Source organism: Manis pentadactyla, chromosome Y (assembly GCF_030020395.1).
Source record: "Manis pentadactyla isolate mManPen7 chromosome Y, mManPen7.hap1, whole genome shotgun sequence".
Lineage (NCBI taxonomy): Eukaryota > Metazoa > Chordata > Mammalia > Pholidota > Manidae > Manis > Manis pentadactyla.
The window spans coordinates 23,130,728-23,149,064 of record NC_080039.1 but is presented as its reverse complement, the minus strand read 5'-3'; the positions used below and the strand labels follow the sequence as shown (position 1 = coordinate 23,149,064).

At 35.9% G+C, this 18,337-nt stretch overlaps 1 protein-coding gene across 3 annotated transcripts in view; it reads left to right on the top strand.

Annotated features, from left to right (window-relative positions):
- The window catches only part of LOC130682066 (probable ubiquitin carboxyl-terminal hydrolase FAF-X), a 167,138-nt gene extending 149,413 nt beyond the window's left edge, over positions 1-17,725 (top strand). For all 3 annotated transcript variants that reach the window (XM_057496189.1, XM_057496190.1, XM_057496188.1), the window contains 12 exons: positions 338-479; positions 1,327-2,065; positions 2,463-2,586; positions 3,196-3,421; positions 3,891-4,020; positions 11,435-11,620; positions 12,032-12,252; positions 12,341-12,429; positions 14,577-14,733; positions 14,855-15,070; positions 15,465-15,560; positions 16,538-17,725. In XM_057496189.1, the coding sequence (XP_057352172.1) occupies positions 338-479; positions 1,327-2,065; positions 2,463-2,586; positions 3,196-3,421; positions 3,891-4,020; positions 11,435-11,620; positions 12,032-12,252; positions 12,341-12,429; positions 14,577-14,733; positions 14,855-15,070; positions 15,465-15,560; positions 16,538-16,678 (2,467 nt within the window). In that variant the 3' untranslated portion in view covers positions 16,679-17,725. The remainder of the gene's footprint in view (positions 1-337; positions 480-1,326; positions 2,066-2,462; positions 2,587-3,195; positions 3,422-3,890; positions 4,021-11,434; positions 11,621-12,031; positions 12,253-12,340; positions 12,430-14,576; positions 14,734-14,854; positions 15,071-15,464; positions 15,561-16,537) is intronic.
- The last annotated feature ends 612 nt before the right edge of the window (positions 17,726-18,337 follow it).

Genomic DNA, 18,337 nt, shown 5'->3' with positions numbered 1-18,337 from the left:
TGTCTTCAAATCACTACTCTGCCTTGTAAACTATACTAAATTAGTCTTTGGCACCTTCTTCCCACTCCCGCCCAGTTTGCCTGTCTTTTTGATAGGGATAGATATGTATCTCTTAACAGGTTTTAATGAAGATGACTGAACGATAGTGTGTGCAAAGAATCGAATACATTGTCCAGAACAAAGTGTTCAGTAAAAGATAACTGTAAACTTACGACATAGTAAATATCCAATTTGAGACGTAGTAAATACTGCAAACATTTTTAGCAATGTTTGCAACTAAAGATAATGTTTAGAAACTTAAGGAATAAATCCATTTGATTGTTTTACGTATCTTTAGATATGAATGTGAAGAATCTTTTACAACTCTGAATGTAGACATTAGAAATCACCAAAACCTGCTTGATTCTTTGGAACAGTATATCAAAGGAGATTTATTAGAAGGTGCAAATGCATATCGATGTGAAAAATGTGATAAAAAAGTGGGTATTGTATAGTTTTTTTAAATAAATATGATTGTATTTGAAAGAACTAAAAAATGTCAAGTTGTATTAACCTCAAATTTTACTTCTGCTCTATCTATGCTTTGTTAATGGTGGTAGCAGGGAGGTACTCAAAGCGATAAATGATTTAAAGATTTATCAGAGAAACAATACTATAAATGCTGCCAGTTGTCAAGAAAAACCATTTCAATTGAAAGATTAATTTTAGAAGTCAAAATTACCAGTGAACTCAAACCTGAGGAGTTGGTATTAGTAGTTTCCCCTTTCGTTCTTCAGGTTACTCTTGAACTTTAAAAAAACTGACATGATTTTATTTGGTTACATAACATTTTCACACCCACTTAAGCTTTAAACCCAGGTCTGATTTTTAGACCCAGCCAACTAATTTTATAGAGCAACTTAACCAGTTTATAGGATCAGTCCATAACATGTCTTTGAATATACAGGTATGATAAATAATAAATGTCTTTCCCGGTATTTCTTCAGTTGCTCATAGCAGATCCTATTCATTGTCGTAAAGGTAAAACATCAAAAATGTAACATGATCCAACAGCAGTATGCATCGGACAGATAGTAACATTAAGGAACCAGGTGCTAATTGGTTTCTGTGTCACATAATTTTTGTAGTTCTCAGCAAATGAGAGACTAGGTATTTTTAGTTTTAGTATAAATGTTTTGAGTAAGTCACTGTGACAGGTGGCTTTGTGTTCATCATCATTTAGTCATCTATTTGTAAATGTAGATAGATGGTGAAGTTTCAAATTCTGTTGTTTAGTTATTATTTGGATTATGAAAACATGCATGTATATTCCTTGTTTCTTTGTAGGTTGATACAGTAAAGCGCTTGCTAATTAAAAAATTACCTCCTGTTCTTGCTATCCAATTGAAACGATTTGGCTATGACTGGGAAAGAGACTGTCCAGTTAAATTCAATGATTATTTTGAATTTCCACGAGAACTGGATATGGGACCTTACACAGTACCAGGTGTTGCAAAGCTGGAAAGAGATAATGTAAACCCAGACAGTCAATTGATAAAACAGGACGTGCAGTCTGAAAGTGAGACAGCAGTAAGCGCAAAATACAGACTAGTGGGTGTGCTTGTGCACAGTGGTCAAGCAAGTGTTGGACATTATTATTCTTACATCATTCAAAGGAATGATAAAGATGAGAGAAATCGCTGGTATAAATTTGATGATGGAGATGTAACAGAGTGTAAAATGGATGATGATGAAGAAATGAAAAATGAGTGCTTTGGTGGAGAATATGTGAGACAAGTATTTGATCGTATGACGAAGTGCGTGTCATACCTGCAGCAGCAAAGGTGGTGGAATGCTTATATACTTTTTTATGAACGAATGGACACAATAGACCAAGATGATGAAATGATAAGATATATATCAGAGCTCACAAGATCCCATCAGATTATGTCACCAGCCATTGGGAGAAGTGTATGGAAAGAAAATGTGCAATTCATGCATAACCAAATGCAGTACACTGTAGAGTATTTTCAGTTTATGAAAAAACTACTTACATGTAATGGTATTTACTTAAGCCCTGCTCCAGGTAAGTCTGGCATTTAGCTTCTTACTAGTAAAGGATACTTTTTATTTCACTTTTAGGATTTCTTGCCGGGTTTCAATATGTGCTTAATATTTTTCTCTTTCCTTGTACCTTTTTTCCCATAAAATCATTAGTCTCATTTTCATCTTGAATATGTGAGCATGTTCAGTTCATTACTTCAGAGTCAAATATTTAAGCTGCCATACCTTTGAATTGTGTCTGTCAGTATCTACAAATGTAAAAGAGCTTTTATTTGTAATAGTTATTTTTGTTACAGAAGCATTGCTTTGAAATATGATCTGGTGAAGTGCTAAGATAAGTACAAAATTTTAGCTAAGTTGTTTTAAACATGGAGCATTTTTAAACAAAAATTTGTTTGTATATGTGTGCTGTGTTTAAGGACAAGATCACTTGTTGCCTGAAGCAGAAGAAATAAGTATGACTAGTATTCAACTTGCAGCTAAATTCCTCTTCACCACTGGATTTCACACAAAGAAAATAGTCCGTGGCCCTGCCAGTGATTGGTATATAGCTATTCATTTTATTCATATTAAACTTAAGAGTTGGTGTGGTTCATTACTGTGGTGCTTTACTTTTCCCTATTGTTGGAATCCTTTTTCAAATTTCCAATATAGAATAAAAATCTTAGTAGGAATGTTGAGAGAAAAATCAAAATACAATTGCTTGATGTGCTTCTAATATTCAGAAATTGACTCCTGTTTCCATTTCATTTTTTGTGTATTTTATCATGAAAGCATTATGCTTTAATCTTTGTAGATGGAATTCTGTATTTAATAGAGATTTAAAAAAAATAGTTACACTGTTCAGGTTAAGGTTCTGATTGTAAAAATGATGGGGACATTAGAATACCTTGATTTCACAACTATTTTCAGCGTCATTCAGAATACTTGTTAAGGAAATATCACTGAATCAGGAAGAGTCTGATTATAGATTTGCATCTACCTACACAAGTTCTCATTTATTCATTTTTGTAATTGAGGAACTAGACCAAGTCTCAGGCCTAATTAATTGTAAAGAACATCTTTTTTGGTTCATAGAAACCTGTTGGTTCACTGGAGCCATCGAAATAGAAGCACGTCAATAAAATTGATACTCGTATATTTTTCTCTTAGGTATGATGCACTGTGCATTCTACTCCATCACTGCAAGAATGTACGTTTTTGGTTTGCTCAAAATGTTCTTTTTAATGTTCCAAATCGCTTCTCTGAATATCTTCTGGAGTGCCCTAGTACCGAAGTGAGGGATGCGTTTGCAAAACTTATAGTATTTATTGCACATTTTTCATTGCAAGATGGGCCTTGCCCTTCATCTTTTACATCTCTGGGGCCTTCCAGTCAGGTAATTGAAAGCTTTTCACTAATAATGCAAAAAGAATAAAGTTTCTTTTTATCAAGATCAAAGAAGTAAACACATTCATTTGTGTAACATAATTAATACATGCCTGCATTACTGAGTTGATTGAAAGTATTTCATATTAATGAATAATGATTATTGGGCAATTTAAAACATAAGGAAACTTTCTTCTGTTTATTCAGTTACTTGCAGTTATATAGTAGACTTCCAATTGTATGTTCAGTTAAGGTTTATTTTTACGATGGCTAATTTTAAATCTTCAAGTAACCTTTTTATCTACATGGGTTTTTTTTTTTTTGCAGTAACAACATCATAGAGCTTCTATAGTGAAATCCTCAGTTCTTCATTCCCTCTCTGAGACAACTATATTTAATAATTTTTCTCTTGACATGTCTAAGTGATGCAGCTTTACATATATGAGCTTGTTGCCAATAAAATATTTTGTCTTTTACAGGCCTGTGAAAACTTAAGCTTGAGTGACCACTTACTAAGGGCAGTCTTAAATCTCCTGAGAAGGGAAGTTTCAGAGCATGGCCATCATTTACAGCAGTATTTCAGTCTGTTTGTAATGTATGCCAGTTTAGGTAAGCACTTCTCATAATTCTGTTTGCTGTATTATTTCATATTTGATGAAAGCATTTTAATTGAAGTAATGAGATCTAATATCTTCTAGACAGAAGTAGTATTCCGTACTTAAAATTTTAAAACCCACTTCAGACTTTCTGTATAACTCTTTAATAGCACTTCTCATCTTGTACAGTAAAGTATTTTTGTGTACTTGTTCTGTTGCTAATTGATCTAACCTTAGTTCAGAAACTGTCTTACTCATATTTTTATCTCTTAATGCTGTTTTAAAAACTACTGATTCCCAGGCCACATCCCACACCTATGAATCAAAATTCCTAGGGTTCGGGAAAGATATGTGTATTTTTTATTCTGCTATTTTTATTTTTATTTTGGTATCAGTAATCCACAACTACATGAAGAACATTATGTTTACTAGGCTTCCCCCTTCACCAAGTCCCCCCCACAAAGCCCATTATAGTCACTGTCATCAGCACAGTAAGATGCTGCAGAAGCCCTACTCGTCTTCTCTGTGTTGTACAGGCCTCCCCGTGTCCCCCACAAGTTAAACATGCTAATCGTAGTGCCCGCTTTCTTTTTCCGCACCCTTATCCCTCCCTTCCCACCCATCCTCCTCAGTCCCTTTCCCTTTGGTGACTGTTAGTCCATTCTTGGGTTCTGTGATTCTGATGCTGTTTTGTTCCTTCAGTTTTTCTTTGTTGTTCTTACACTCTACACATGGGTGAAATCATTTGGTACTAGTGTCTCTCCACCGAGCTTATTTCACCGAGCATAATACCCTTTAGCTCCATCCATGTTGTTGCAAATGATAGGATTTCTTTTCTTATGGCTGAATAATGTTCCATTGTGTATATATGTACCACATCTTCTTCATCCATTCACCTACTGATGAACACTTAGGTTGCTTCCATTACTTGGCTATTGTAAATAGTGCTGCAATAAACATAGGGGTGCATCTGTTTTTTTCAAATCGGGCTACTGCATTCTTAGGGTAAATTCCTGGAAGTGGAATTCCTGGCTCAAATGGTATTTCTATTTTGAGCATTTTGAGGAATCTCCATACTGCTTTCTGCAATGGTTGAACACATTTACATTCCCACCCACAATGTAGGAGGGTTCCCCGATTTCCACAACCTTGCCAACATTTGTTGTTCTTTGTCTTTTGGATGGTGGTGATCCTTTCTTGTGTGAGGTGATATCCCATTGCAGTTTTAATTTGCATTTCTCTGATGATTAGCGATGTGGAGAATCTTTTTACGTGTCTGTTGGCCATCTGAACTTCTGCTTTGGAGAACTGTTCAGATCCTGTGCCCATTTTTTAATTGGATTATTTGCTTTTTGTTTGTTGAGGTGTGTGAGCTCTTTGTATATTTCGGATGTCAGCCCTTTATTGGATCTGTCGTTTATGAATATATTCTCCCATACTGTAGGATACCTTTTTGTTCTATTGATGGTGTCCTTTGCTGTACAGAAGCTTTTCAGCTTCTTATGCTCCCACTTGTTCATTTTTACTTTTGTTTCCCTTGCCTGGGGAGATACGTTCATGAAGAAGTCACTCATGTTTATGTCTGAGAGATTTTTGCCTATCTTTTCTTCTAAGAGTTTTAAGGTTTCGTGACTTACATTCAGGCTTTGGTCCATTTCAAATTTACTTTTGTGTATGGGGTTAGACAGTGATCCAGTTTCATTCTCTTACACATTGCTGTCCAGTTTTGCCAGCACCATCTGTTGAAGAGAGTGTCATTTCCCCATTGTATGTTCATGGCTCCTTTATCAAATATTAATTGACCATATATGTTTAGGTTAATGTTTGGAGTCTCTATTCTGTTCCACTGGTCTGTGGCTCTGTTCTTGTGCCCGTACCAAATGGTCTTGATTACTGTGCTCTTGTAGTAGGGCTTGAGGTTGGGCAGCGAGATCCCCCCCCCCCTTTACTCTTCCTTCTCAGGATCGCTTTGGGTCTTCTGGGTCTTTGGTTGTTCCATATGAATTTTAGAACTATTTGTTCCAGTTCATTGAAGAATGCTCTTGGAAATTTGATAGGGATTGCATCGAATCTGTATATTGCTTTGGGCAGGATGGCCATTTTGACAATATTAATTCTCCCTAGCCAGGAGCATGGTGTGAGTTTCATGCCATCTCGGCTCCATCTGAGGATATATGTATTTTTTAAAGGATCCTACTTGTTGGTACTTGTCATTTAAGAAGTTGGCCTGTACATATGTTTTGCTAAAATTAAGATAAAATCATGGATAATATTACACACATTATTCACTTCAATTCTCCTGTTGGGAACACTATCAGTTAATAATTTTAATTTTCAAAAATAGCATATTACGGGATCCTGCTTTTTCTCACAGCATCGGTGCATTTCTTCTCTATGGTTTCACATGCTTACCTAAAAAGTTACACTGTGTTACTGTGTTATGCTGTGTACCGTTGTATTTTGGTAGTTTTAGGTATTACTGTCTTCCTCTCCAACTAGACTGCAAATTTCTGTGTTCAGGAGTTGGCATAGTGGTACTCAGTCACAGTTGAATGAATGGATGGATAGCCACAAGTGTACATAAGAAATTCTGTAGTATTTTCAGTGTTGTTTTAAGTTATTCTTAATTTATTAAGAAGGGAAAGAATGAATTTGTTATAGTTGAGTTATAAATTTAAATGTCAGTGATTTAGGTGTTGGTGTACCAGCAATTCAGAGTTCCTGATTTTTCTGGTGTAGTCTAGTTATGAGTTTTGCAATACATATTTTTAGGTTTTTATGAGAAATTGATTCAAATAATTAGCGTATTGTTTGAAATTTGTTGAAATTTCGAAGAATTAGCATATAATTGAAACACAAACCAAATATAAATAACATCCTTGTTTTAATCCTTTTTTATGCAAAACTACAAATTTAAGGACTACAGAAATCCTATTTTACTCCGTTTCCATTTTAGATACTGCTTCCTAAGCTGCTCACAGCTGACCCATGATATAATCTAATGCCAATTTTCACTGCCATAAATGAGTGTAGATTGTCCATCTTAATCTTAAATTCTTATGGCTAGATACGGGTTTAGGTTTCAGAATTTTTTTTTAATTAATTAATTTTGTTGTCATTAATCTACAATTACATGAAGAGCACTATGCTTACCAGGGTCCCCCCCACACCAAATCCCCCTCACAAACCCCACCACAGTACCGTCCATCAGCGCAGTAAGATGTTGTAAAATGACTACTTATCTTCTCTGCGTTGCACAGCCCTCCTCGTGCCCCCCCACATTATATATGCTAATCGTCATGTCCCCTTTCTTTTTCCCCACCCTCATCCCTCCCTTCCTGCCCTTTCTCCCCAGTCCCTTTCCCTTTGGTAGCTGTTAGTCCATTCTTAGGTTCTATGATTCTGCTGCTGTTTGGTTCCTTCAGTCATTCTTTGTTCCTATAGTCTTTGGGTTTGAGGTGAGTCTCCTGTAAGCAGCATAGAGATGGGTCTTGCTTTTTTTATCCATTCTATTATTCTGTGTCTTTTGATTGGTGCATTCAGACCATTTACATTTAAATTGATTATTGAAAGATACGTACTTATTGCCATTATAGGCTTTAGATTCGTGGCTGCCAAAGGTTCAAGGTTTGCTTCTTTAATATCTTACTGTCTAATTTAACTCACTTATTGAGGTATTTTAAACACTGTCTGGTCATTCTTTGTTTTTCCTCCCTTCTTATTCCTCCTTCTCCGTTCTTTATATGTTGGTTATTTAATTCTGTGCTCTTTTGTGCTTCCTTTAACTGCTTTTGTGGGTAGTTGATTTTATTTTTTGCCTTTAGTTAGTATTTGGTTGGTCTGCTTTCTTTGCTGTTATTTTATTTTCTCTGGTGGCATCTGTTTAGTCTTTGAAGTGCCCCCATCTAGAGCAGTCCCTCTAAAATACCCTGTAGAGGTGGTTTGTGGGAGGCAAATTCCCTCAACTTTTGCTTGTCCAGAAATTGTTTAATCCCTCCTTCATATTTAAATGATAGTCATGCTGGATTCAAGGCCCTTCTCTTTCATTGCATTAAATATATGATGCCATTCTCTTCTGGCCTGTAAGGTTTCTGTTGAGAAGTCTGATGATAGCCTGATGGGTTTCCCTTTGTAGGTGACCTTTTCCCTCTCTCTCACTGCCTTTAAAACTCTGTCCTTGTCTTTGATCTTTGCCATTTTAATTATTATGTGTCTTGGTGTTGTGTCCTCCGTGGGTCCTTTCTGTTGGGAGTTCTGTACACTTCCATGGTCTTGTGGATTATTTCCTCCCCAGTTTGGGGAAGTTTTCAGCAATTATTTCTTCAAATAGTCTTTCTATCTCTTTCTCTCTCTTCTTCTTCTGGTACCCCTATAATGCGGATATTGTTCCTTTTGGATTGGTCACACAGTTCTCTTAATATTGTTTCATTCCTGGAGATCCTTTTGTCTCTCTCTATGTCAGCTTCTATGTGTTCCTGTTCTCTGATTTCAATTCCATCAATGGCCTCTTGCATCTTTTCCATTCTGCTTATAAATCCTTCCAGAGATTGTTTCATTTCTGTAATCTCCCTCCGGACTTCATCCCTTACCTCTTGCATACTTCTCTGCAGCTCCATCAGCATGGTTATGAGCTTTATTTTTAATTCTTTTTCAGGAAGACTGGTTAGGTCTATCTCCTTCTCAGGGTTTGCCTCTGTGATCTTGGTCTGTATCAGTTTCTTCTGCCTTTTCATGGTGATAGATGTATTTGTGGGGAGCTGGCGTGTGTGTTGGGTAAGAGAAAGTCCCTTCTTGCCAGTTTAAGGCCTTCCTCTCCTGGGAGAACAGTGGCCTCTAGCGGCTTGTGCTGGGCAGCTGTGTGCAGACGGGGCTTCTGATCTAGCCCAGCATCTATGGAGTTTATTTAGCCCTGCAGTTGCTGTGGGCATGGCCTGCCTCGGGCTGCTGCTCCAATGAGGAGGAGCCGCGTCAGAGGTGGAACAGGCGGGAGGCTGTTTACCACGGTGAGGGGCCTCCGAGCTGCGCTGCAGGGGGTCAGGTGCCCAAAGTTCCCTGGGATTCGCAGCTGCTTGACTAGCTGTCCCAGGGCGCTTCCGTCCAGCTGTGGGGTCCCTGTCCCTATAAGACTTTCAAAAAGCACTCGCTTTTCTTTGTCCCGGGTGCGCCGCCTGTGGGGACCCGCTCACAGGCCTTAACTGTCCTGTTTCCCTAGTTTCCAGCACCCGAAGCATGCACTGTGTGTCTGCGCTCCAGTGCGGATGGCTAGGGCTGGGTGTTTAGCAGTCCTGGGCTCCCTCTCGCTCCCCGCTCCGACTCTCCCCCTCCCGCCGGGAGCTGAGGTGTGGGATGCTCGGGTCCCGCCGGGCCACAACTTGTGTCTTGCCCCCTTCACGAGGCGCTGGGTTCTCGCAGGTGTGGATGTAGTCTGGCCGTTGTCCTGTGTCTTCTGGTCTCTCTTTTAGGATTAGTTGTATTTGTTGTATTTTCAAAAATATATATGGTTTTGGGAGGAGATTGCTGCTGCTCTACTCACGCCGCCATCTTGGTTCTCTCTGAGGTTTCAGAATTTTTTAGATTTTAAAAAAGGTGAAACAGTGCATTTGCCATACTTGTGACATCCCCCAAGGAAGTATGTGTCAGCACCCTACAGTCAATCATATAAATATTTCTGTGATATATAATGAATTTTAATTCCTGGGCAATCAGTGGGTAATGGATAAAGGAAAAGATAACACATGTCTAATCAAGGTAGGTTTTTGCCAGAAATGCCATAACACCAACCTTACAAAAAACTTCATAGAACTTTTTGAGTGTCAAATAAGAATTTGTGAACTCTTTTTGTGGTCCTGGGAATACAGCAATGTATGAAGAATATTAATGGATTACAAGTATTACATGATGCAACAGAAAATGCAAAGTGCTGTGAAATACAAGCCAGGAATATCTGAACTATGCTTAGAGAGTAAGAAAAGGCTTGTTAGAGAAGGTGGTATAGGAATTGGTTGGTAAACAGAGTAAATGGTAGATGGAAAGACCTGGGTCATTGGATATTGAAGGCCACTTTGTGACTTAAAATAGCAGAAGGGACTCGCAAAATGCTATAATCATGCTCTCTCGGCAAGTCTTGTTAGACAGTCTGTGCTTTACCATGAGGGCATCGAGAACCACTATAGCATACACTGGTTGCCCATTATCTGTGGTTTTGAAAACTTTCTGCAATTTCAGTTACCAGAAGCCAACCTCAGCCAGGGAAGCATGTGATTTGATCCTCCTCCTGACGTAGCATCAGAAGGTCAATGGGAAGCATAACACTATGTCATGGGCCTACATCATTCACCTTCATTTCATATCACACACGCATTTCATTATCTCATATCAAAAGGAGAATGAAGAGTACAGTAAAATACTTTGAGAGACCATATTATACAGCTTTTATTACAGTACGATTGTTATGTCCTATTACTGTTATTTTACTATGTCTAATTTACAAATTAAACTTCCTCATAGATATGCCTGTATACTTTATACACAGGCGCGCGCGTGTGCACAGACACATACGCGCGCGCACACACACACACACAGATGCCACACTTTGGTTTTTTCTTCAGTATATCCACAGTTTCAAGCACCCACTGAGTGTCTTACAATGTAACCACCAAGGATGAAAGGGCTACTGTACTAATGAGGTTTATCAAGTCCAAGATGTGACTTGAAGATTAGCAGGTTAAATTTTGACAGTGTTGGACATCTAAGAAGACCACAAAACAGTGTGATATCCAAAATTTGAAACCCGCATAAAGATACGCATTACTGTAGATTGGAAGTAAGAAGTTTTCAAAAGAGAGGTAGAAATAAAATGAGGGCAAGGGAATACAAAGCTAAAGCGTTTCAAGAAGAGTAAGGTAGTTAAGTGTGAGAGCTGTTCCTGCATTTCAAACCAACAAGTTTGGGACAAATTAAATGGGCATGAGGAAGGGGAAAATAAGGAAAGTAGGAACAGCCAATCTAGATGCTTTTTTTCCTCAAGAAGTTTTTTTGATATGAAGGAAGGTGGGGGAGGAGGCAGGTTTACAAAATATTTTTCTCATTTTATTTAGTTTATTTTTATCATCTTACCTTTCTTTGTTGAGATTTGCTATCTTAGCCCCCTACTCTCAGTCCTAAAAAAGCTACTTTTCCCTTAGGGCTCTGTAATTGGAATGCCAGAGTCATGGTCACTACTCCATAGTTAGACTAAGTCAATGTATTTTCTGTTTTTTCTGCATTCCATCTGTATTTCTGCAGTCTAAATAAATGGGATGAGCTTTAATCATAAAAATAGTATGTGGCTATATTAATTACTTTTTCAATAATGCAGCACTTGTCGTTTTAATTGTTTTGGTTTCTCTGTTTTTCCTACACATTACTTTTCTCCTTTTTTTTTATAGGTATGACAGAAAAGACACAGCTCTTGAAATTGGATGTACCTGCTACCTTTATGCTTGTGTCTTTAGATGAAGGGCCAGGTCCTCCAATCAAGTATCAATATGCTGAATTAGGCGAGTTATACTCAGTAGTAGCTCAGCTGATCCGCTGTTGCAGTGTCTCATCAAGGATGCAGTCTTCAATCAATGGTAAAGTGGAATGTTCCATCCATTCTTCAGTAGTTCAAAAATAATGCTACTTTCCTATATAGCACTTAGTTAAAATTCTGAACATTTATAAAAACAAAAAACAGTGAAGATCCATGCTTTGGGTATATTATATCTTAAACCATTAATTTTCTCACATGTTTAAAAGAGAACCTTTTATAATTTACTACGATAAAAATTCCTTATTTGTGAAATGGTTGCATTAAGAATCGTAACTAGGTTTTTTTCCTTCAATGTCAGCATTTAGTTATGCGTCTTTATCATCTTAACTCTGTCTGATCATTTTATTGTGCTTAGAAATTTAATTTAACTTGCCAGTTTAGAAATAAAATTCAGTATTGTAAGTTTGCAAAGAAGTCAGTTGGCTTTTCATTGATGACAAATCTGTTCTAGGTAATCCTCCTCTTCCAAATCCTTTTGGTGACCCTAATTTATCACAGCCTATAATGCCAATTCAGCAGAATGTGGCGGACATTTTATTTGTGAGAACAAGTTACGTGAAGAAAATTATTGAAGATTGTAGTGACTCAGAGGAAACCATCAGCTTGCTTCATTTTTGCTGCTGGGAGAATCCTCAGTTCTCATCTACTGTCCTCTGTGAACTTCTCTGGCAGGTTAAAGGAAAATAAACATTCAGATGTCTACAATTTGATTCACTATTCCTTTAAATAAGTAATTCAACTATACTTTACCTATGTTTAGGTTGCCTCCTCAGACACCTATGAACTTCAGCCATATTTGGATATGCTTTTGCAGATTTTACTGATTGAGGATTCCTGGCAGACTCTCAGGTACATACTCTGTCTGCTTCCAGAATAAGTACATTTTTTATGATTCTAGAAATGAATGGAATTGCCAGTAGAAAAATACATTCTTACTCCTTGAAGCTCTATTAAATGTTTTACCTTTAAAAACATATGATGATGTCATAAAAATGAAGGAGCAGTTGCACCCATCTCAATATAGGTCCATTTTTTATTCTTTTCTCTTAGTCGTTTCATACTTAATACTAGTTTTTTTCTTTAATTTATTTAAAGAAAATGAATTGGTTTTTTTTTTATGTATTTAAGTTCTATTAATATTGTAGGATTACATTGCACTCATTTTCTTAATTGGTTATACTAGGTAATACTGTTTTCTAAAAATAATCCCCAGCATATTAGTTCTCTTATTAGTATATGGGGAGTTAATATGAGTTTTTAGAACTGTTAGCTTCCTAAAAGGCCTCAGACTTCCTTCCAGAATTCCTCCTATGTGTGTTCATTGTGCTAAAATTCAGCCTGCAAGTTTCACTGATGAAACTAGTTTAATATAGGAAGTAAATAGTTTCATATAGGAAACAAATATGTATACATACTGTCACATTAGTTATTAGGAAAAACTAAAGTTTGTATAAGAACACAGTGCTTAAAAGATAGATCACTAAATTTCAGGGGGACTGAAAATACAAGATTCTTGAATTAATTAGTTTTCAAATTGTCACCTAATTCACCATCATAGATTTCAAACAAATCAGTTTTGTCAAGATAGCATTAACCAAAACTAGTTGCCATGAAACTAAAATTTAAAATTTCTAAGCTACCACTATATATTACTCAGTACCTATTTCAGTGTTATGAGACAGTTTGATAAGTCTTAAGGGATATATTTTAATGAGCTCTTTTGTTTTTTTTAAAGAGCTTCTAAACTTACGTTGTTTACTGTGTAATTTATGTATGTCTTAAAACTCATCAGTCACACCTGGTTTTCTTTTTTCTACCAAGGAAGTGATCGTAAAAGTATAAATACTGGGTTAATGTGGGAAATGGTGGGCTTTTGGGTACAAATTGACAGGGAATTATGAGCACAAGCTTGAAATAAATGTTTTGTATGATGAACATGTATTTTATTCAGTAGACATTATTTAAGAGATATTTACAAAGTATCTACTATGTGCCAGACACTGTTACAGGCAACAGAACAAGAAGGGAAAGGCAGTATTTGATTACAAGGTATATGAAAGCAGTTGCACTGATGATACTATGTCAGAAATAGTGAGTTGTCAACTTCATTATCATTTAAAACATGAATGAAAAAACTATATACTACACGTGTTTCAAAATAAACAGTGCCTATGCATGTTACATTTTTTTGTCTGAAATGATTAGGTTGAAAAACCACTGACATTATAAACATGTTTGTGGCAAACAAGCCTACACATGCATATACACACATGTTTGGTTTTGATTGGGAATACAATTATACTCTATTCAGTAAAATTAAAGGATTTTTTTTTTTTAGAAAACTTTCTCCAGGTACTGTTGCAAAGCGAAAAGGTGTGTTTTTCCCATAACTGATTTTTAAATTGCCAAGGTAAATGTTATGTTGAGATGTGGCTGGAACTGAGGTTCAATCATTTGTCAATAGCAATTGAATCAGATTTTACTCTTGCCAGTGAAAATTGCTTTACCCACCATATGTGTATTCTAAGGAAGAGAATTCTAGTTAATTTTGTATTGTCAAGTGATATCACTTTGTAGTCACTAGAACCTCACTTTGCACTCCAAGATACAATTTTTAAAAATGATCTGATTCAAAGCAAAACAATTCTCTAGTCATGAAGATAAGACATACTTGTAGATAACTGCAATAAAAACAATGCAGCATTGGTATTCTTATAGCAAAAGCATTTTGGATTGATGACAGTTTGTTAAGACTTCAAATTCTCAGGTCGGACTGGTAGCCAACTTCCCAACTTGAGTATAAGTCTGGGATATGTGGCTGCTTTTTTATTTCTGTACTTGTTTTCTCAAGAAGTAAATGAGTTTACCGAAGCTTAAGAGAGTTAACTAGATTAGATCGACACTTCAAAAAAAAAACGTGTGCTGAACGGTGCACAGTAGGCTTCAAATGTTTACTACCTGTCACAAATTTTTATATCTTCTTTCTTCTTTTTTAGAATTTGTAATGCTCTTAAAGGAATCCCAGATGATCGAGATGGATTGTTTATAATAATCCATTGCTCTAAAAATCACTATCAAAAAAGAGCGTATCAGTGTATAAAATGTGTTGTAGCTCTGTTTAGCAGTTGTCCTGTTGCTTACCAAATATTAAAGGTGAGAGTCTTTTCTTAAGTTTTGTAGTAACTGGAATCATGGAAATTTGGAATTTGCATTTTAAATGAACACAGAAATTATTCCAATTCTTTTGCTTGAATAATTTTATTTTCTTTTGAAGGGTAATGGAGATCTTATAAGAAAGTGGATCTGTGCAGTGGAATGGCTTGCATGTGAACTTGAAAAAATACCGTACACTGGCAACCCTCAATGCAGTGATAACAATTGGTCTTCTCCAGTGCAAAGCAATAAAACATCATCACGTTCATATTTATTACGGAGGTCACATAGTGCTAGGATGACACTCGAAAAAGCTTGTGAATTCTGTCCAGAGGAGGTAAAAAATAAATAAAAGCCATCAATGGACAGCAAATAGAAATGGAAGAAAGAAAAGTAATTTTTTATAGGCCATGTTACTGTGTAAAGAATATGTGTTGCAGTTTGTTTGTTTTAGTGTTTAGTGGTGATTGATTTTTTTTAAGTCATCAACAGAGCTTAACCTCCTCTGTTCTCTATATTTTGGAGAAATTGCTGTGAAACTGTCTAAGAACATATTTAGGATAATCTAAAAGTTTTTCTCTAACTGCAAGTTATTTTATCACAGTAAATGAAAAAACATTAAACATGGCAGCTTTTTAGATTTTTTTTAACTGTCTCACTGGTAGAATAAAAATAAATTTAAGTTGCTTTTATAATCAAACTTCTAATCTCTTTTAAATATTTAAAACTAGCATCCAGAAGACCAAGATACCCCAGATGAGCATCAGTCCTCTGCAGCAGAAGATGCCCCATTATATACTAATTCATCTGGATCTCACTATCAGCAGGTAAATAGGAGTCGGAGTATTTTTGTTTTTAATTTTTATCCCCTAAACCAATTCTTTGTGCTTTACTTAAAAGCATTTATTTGTCTTAAATGTTTTGTAACTTACTAGTTGTAATGTTATGTAGTAACAGTTTATCTAGAATAGCTTGCCAAGATGATGAGGAGTTACTGGGTTGAAAGAGCATGTTTCTGTCTGCCCATGTGGTATTTCCTCTGCCAACTACACAGGCCTTAATTAATAAAAATGGGTGATGTTTTACATTAACATAAAATTCATAACTATCAAATAAATGTTAAGGAAGTCTTGATTGGTTTTGCTGCAGGACTGATTTTCACTAAGAATGTATTTTTTATTAAGTTTTTGATTTTTTAATAGATGGTTCGCTGAGAAACACAGATGATCAAATGTTCATTCCCAAATAAAATTTTGGGGATAAGTTTTAGGAGGATGGTCCTGAGTTTAAAACACAAACATGACAAATTCAGATCTTTTAAGACAGTAGGTATTCCTGAGAATCACCTAAAGGCTTTGTTAGAAATACACGTTGCTATGTCCCACCTTCAGAATTTTTTATTCAGTTGGCGTGAGTGTGGTGCAACACTTTTCATTTCTAACAAGTTTCCCACTGATTTTGGTAGGGCTAATCAAGGACCACACTTAGAGGAACCAATTCGGTTATCAGAGGCATTGGTGAAAAAACAGTGTCAAAACACTTTCTTGGTGAGAGGAAAAATAATATTCTGTCATAACCTCACAGATTCATGTGTAGCTTTTTCTCAAAACATTGTTTGTCATAGTGGTACTTGTAGCAATTCAGGAATAGACTTCTAAGTTACTTAACTACTGCATGAGCAGTATTTTTTAAAGATAAATTCCTAGAAATAGACATATCTGCTTTTATACAAATTTCAGCTCACGTCTTTTTATTTGATTGTGATATGTGAAAAGTTTAACCTACAGGTCTCTTTCACCCTCAGAGTAATCATGTGCATGGTCAGCCATATACAGGGCCTGCAGCACATCCCTTGAACAGCTACCAGCAAACTGGTCAACAAGCACAAGAAAATTATGAAGGAGGCAATGAAGAAGTATCCCTGTCTCAAATAAAGGATCAGTGAAACACCCGTATTTAACTGGTTCCTTTAACCACACACTCAGGCCTTACAGTCCAGACTTTTTCTGTGTCTGGCTTGTATTTAAAACTAGAAAAATCATTTACTATAGAAAGTATATTCACTGTTTTATTTTCAGAAATTTGCTGTCAATATATAAGCCACCTGTAGGAAAAGTGGGCAGTCTTTTGTAATAAATGGCTGGTACTAATATGTAAATGGTAAAGGGTATATAGTATATTAATGTGTGTGAACTCTTAAGCAAGAAAAAATTTTGGATTAGGAGTCAGCTACAAACAAGAATTTTTCTTAGGTCTGCTGCATTCTGCAAGCAGTATATCTTCATAGCAATTGGATCAAAAGAGCCCATCCATTATCAATCATACCAGTAGTATCTTGTTGATTTTTAGTTATAGCAGCTTTGTTAAGGCTAATAAGTAGCCTTTGAATTAATATGGATAATGCTGGAAAAACGGGTATATAACATTGTTCCTGGGTATTTTTCATTGCCCTATTATTCTGTAACTACTTCAATCATTCTAAAATGGGTAGTTATGCTAATGGCAACATTAGCATGTCGCGCTGTAAGTTTGTGTAGCCACTGAGGACAAAATTACCTGAATGACAGCAGTTAACCCCCAAAAGAGCTGTTTGCCAAGCGTTTTTAGTCTTACAGAAGAAAAAAATATAATCAGGGGAGATATGTAACAAACAAGCAGTTTTTAGTTACAGATATTCTTTATTTTCAATGTTTGTCAGTTCATTCTTTTGATGGGATTTGAAAATGTGAAAGTTTTAAAAATAGAAATTTTAAGATATTAAAATAACTATGCAAAACTTTGCTATGCCAGAATGTATGGAACTTAATAAGAGACTATATTTGATGTGTTTTCTTTCTGATAGAGTTTATTAGGTGAAGGTTCTAAAATTTTGTCTCTACAGGAGACCAGTGAAGGGGATGTCATCAGAATTCCAGTGTTTGGAAGTAACATTGCACCAAGATGTCTGTCTGATTTTCTAGTCAGTCACAATTTGCTTGAGGGCAAGAATTGTCCCAGATCCATTTCCATTCCAAAACTCAATTGTTGTGAAGTTTAAAACATAAACTTCTCATAAGTGTAATTCTGAAGTGCTGTTTTAGAATAAACATTTGCTTCAGAAATCCAAGAAACTTGAGTTAATACTATATTTAAAAAGAATTGATAACTTGTGAATGTGTGTAATATTTTGGAACCAGTTTATAACACAAATGTCCCTGCAAAAATCCCTGCGAAAAATACAGATCCTGTTCTATACTATTTAATATTTTGCTGTTTTGTTTTATAGAAATTGTTTTGCTTAATTCACAACTAGAATTTGGTTTAAGAATGGTTTTGTCCTGTGGTGTGTTTTTGGTTCTGGTTATTCTTTTGTTCTTAAGGACTACACGTTAAAATTAATTATTTTGAAAATATGCCATGGCATAATGATGAGTTCATTATTTCAAATACATTGCACTGTTGTACTAAGAACTGATTCACCCTTTCCCATGTGTATAAGGATTTAGAGGAAAGAAAACTAAGCATTGACCCTTCAAAAATTTCCCACATTAAACAGACGCATACTTTTGGCACATTCTTTTAGGCAGTTCTTGTTATTTACATTAGTTATATTCTATAAAGTCAT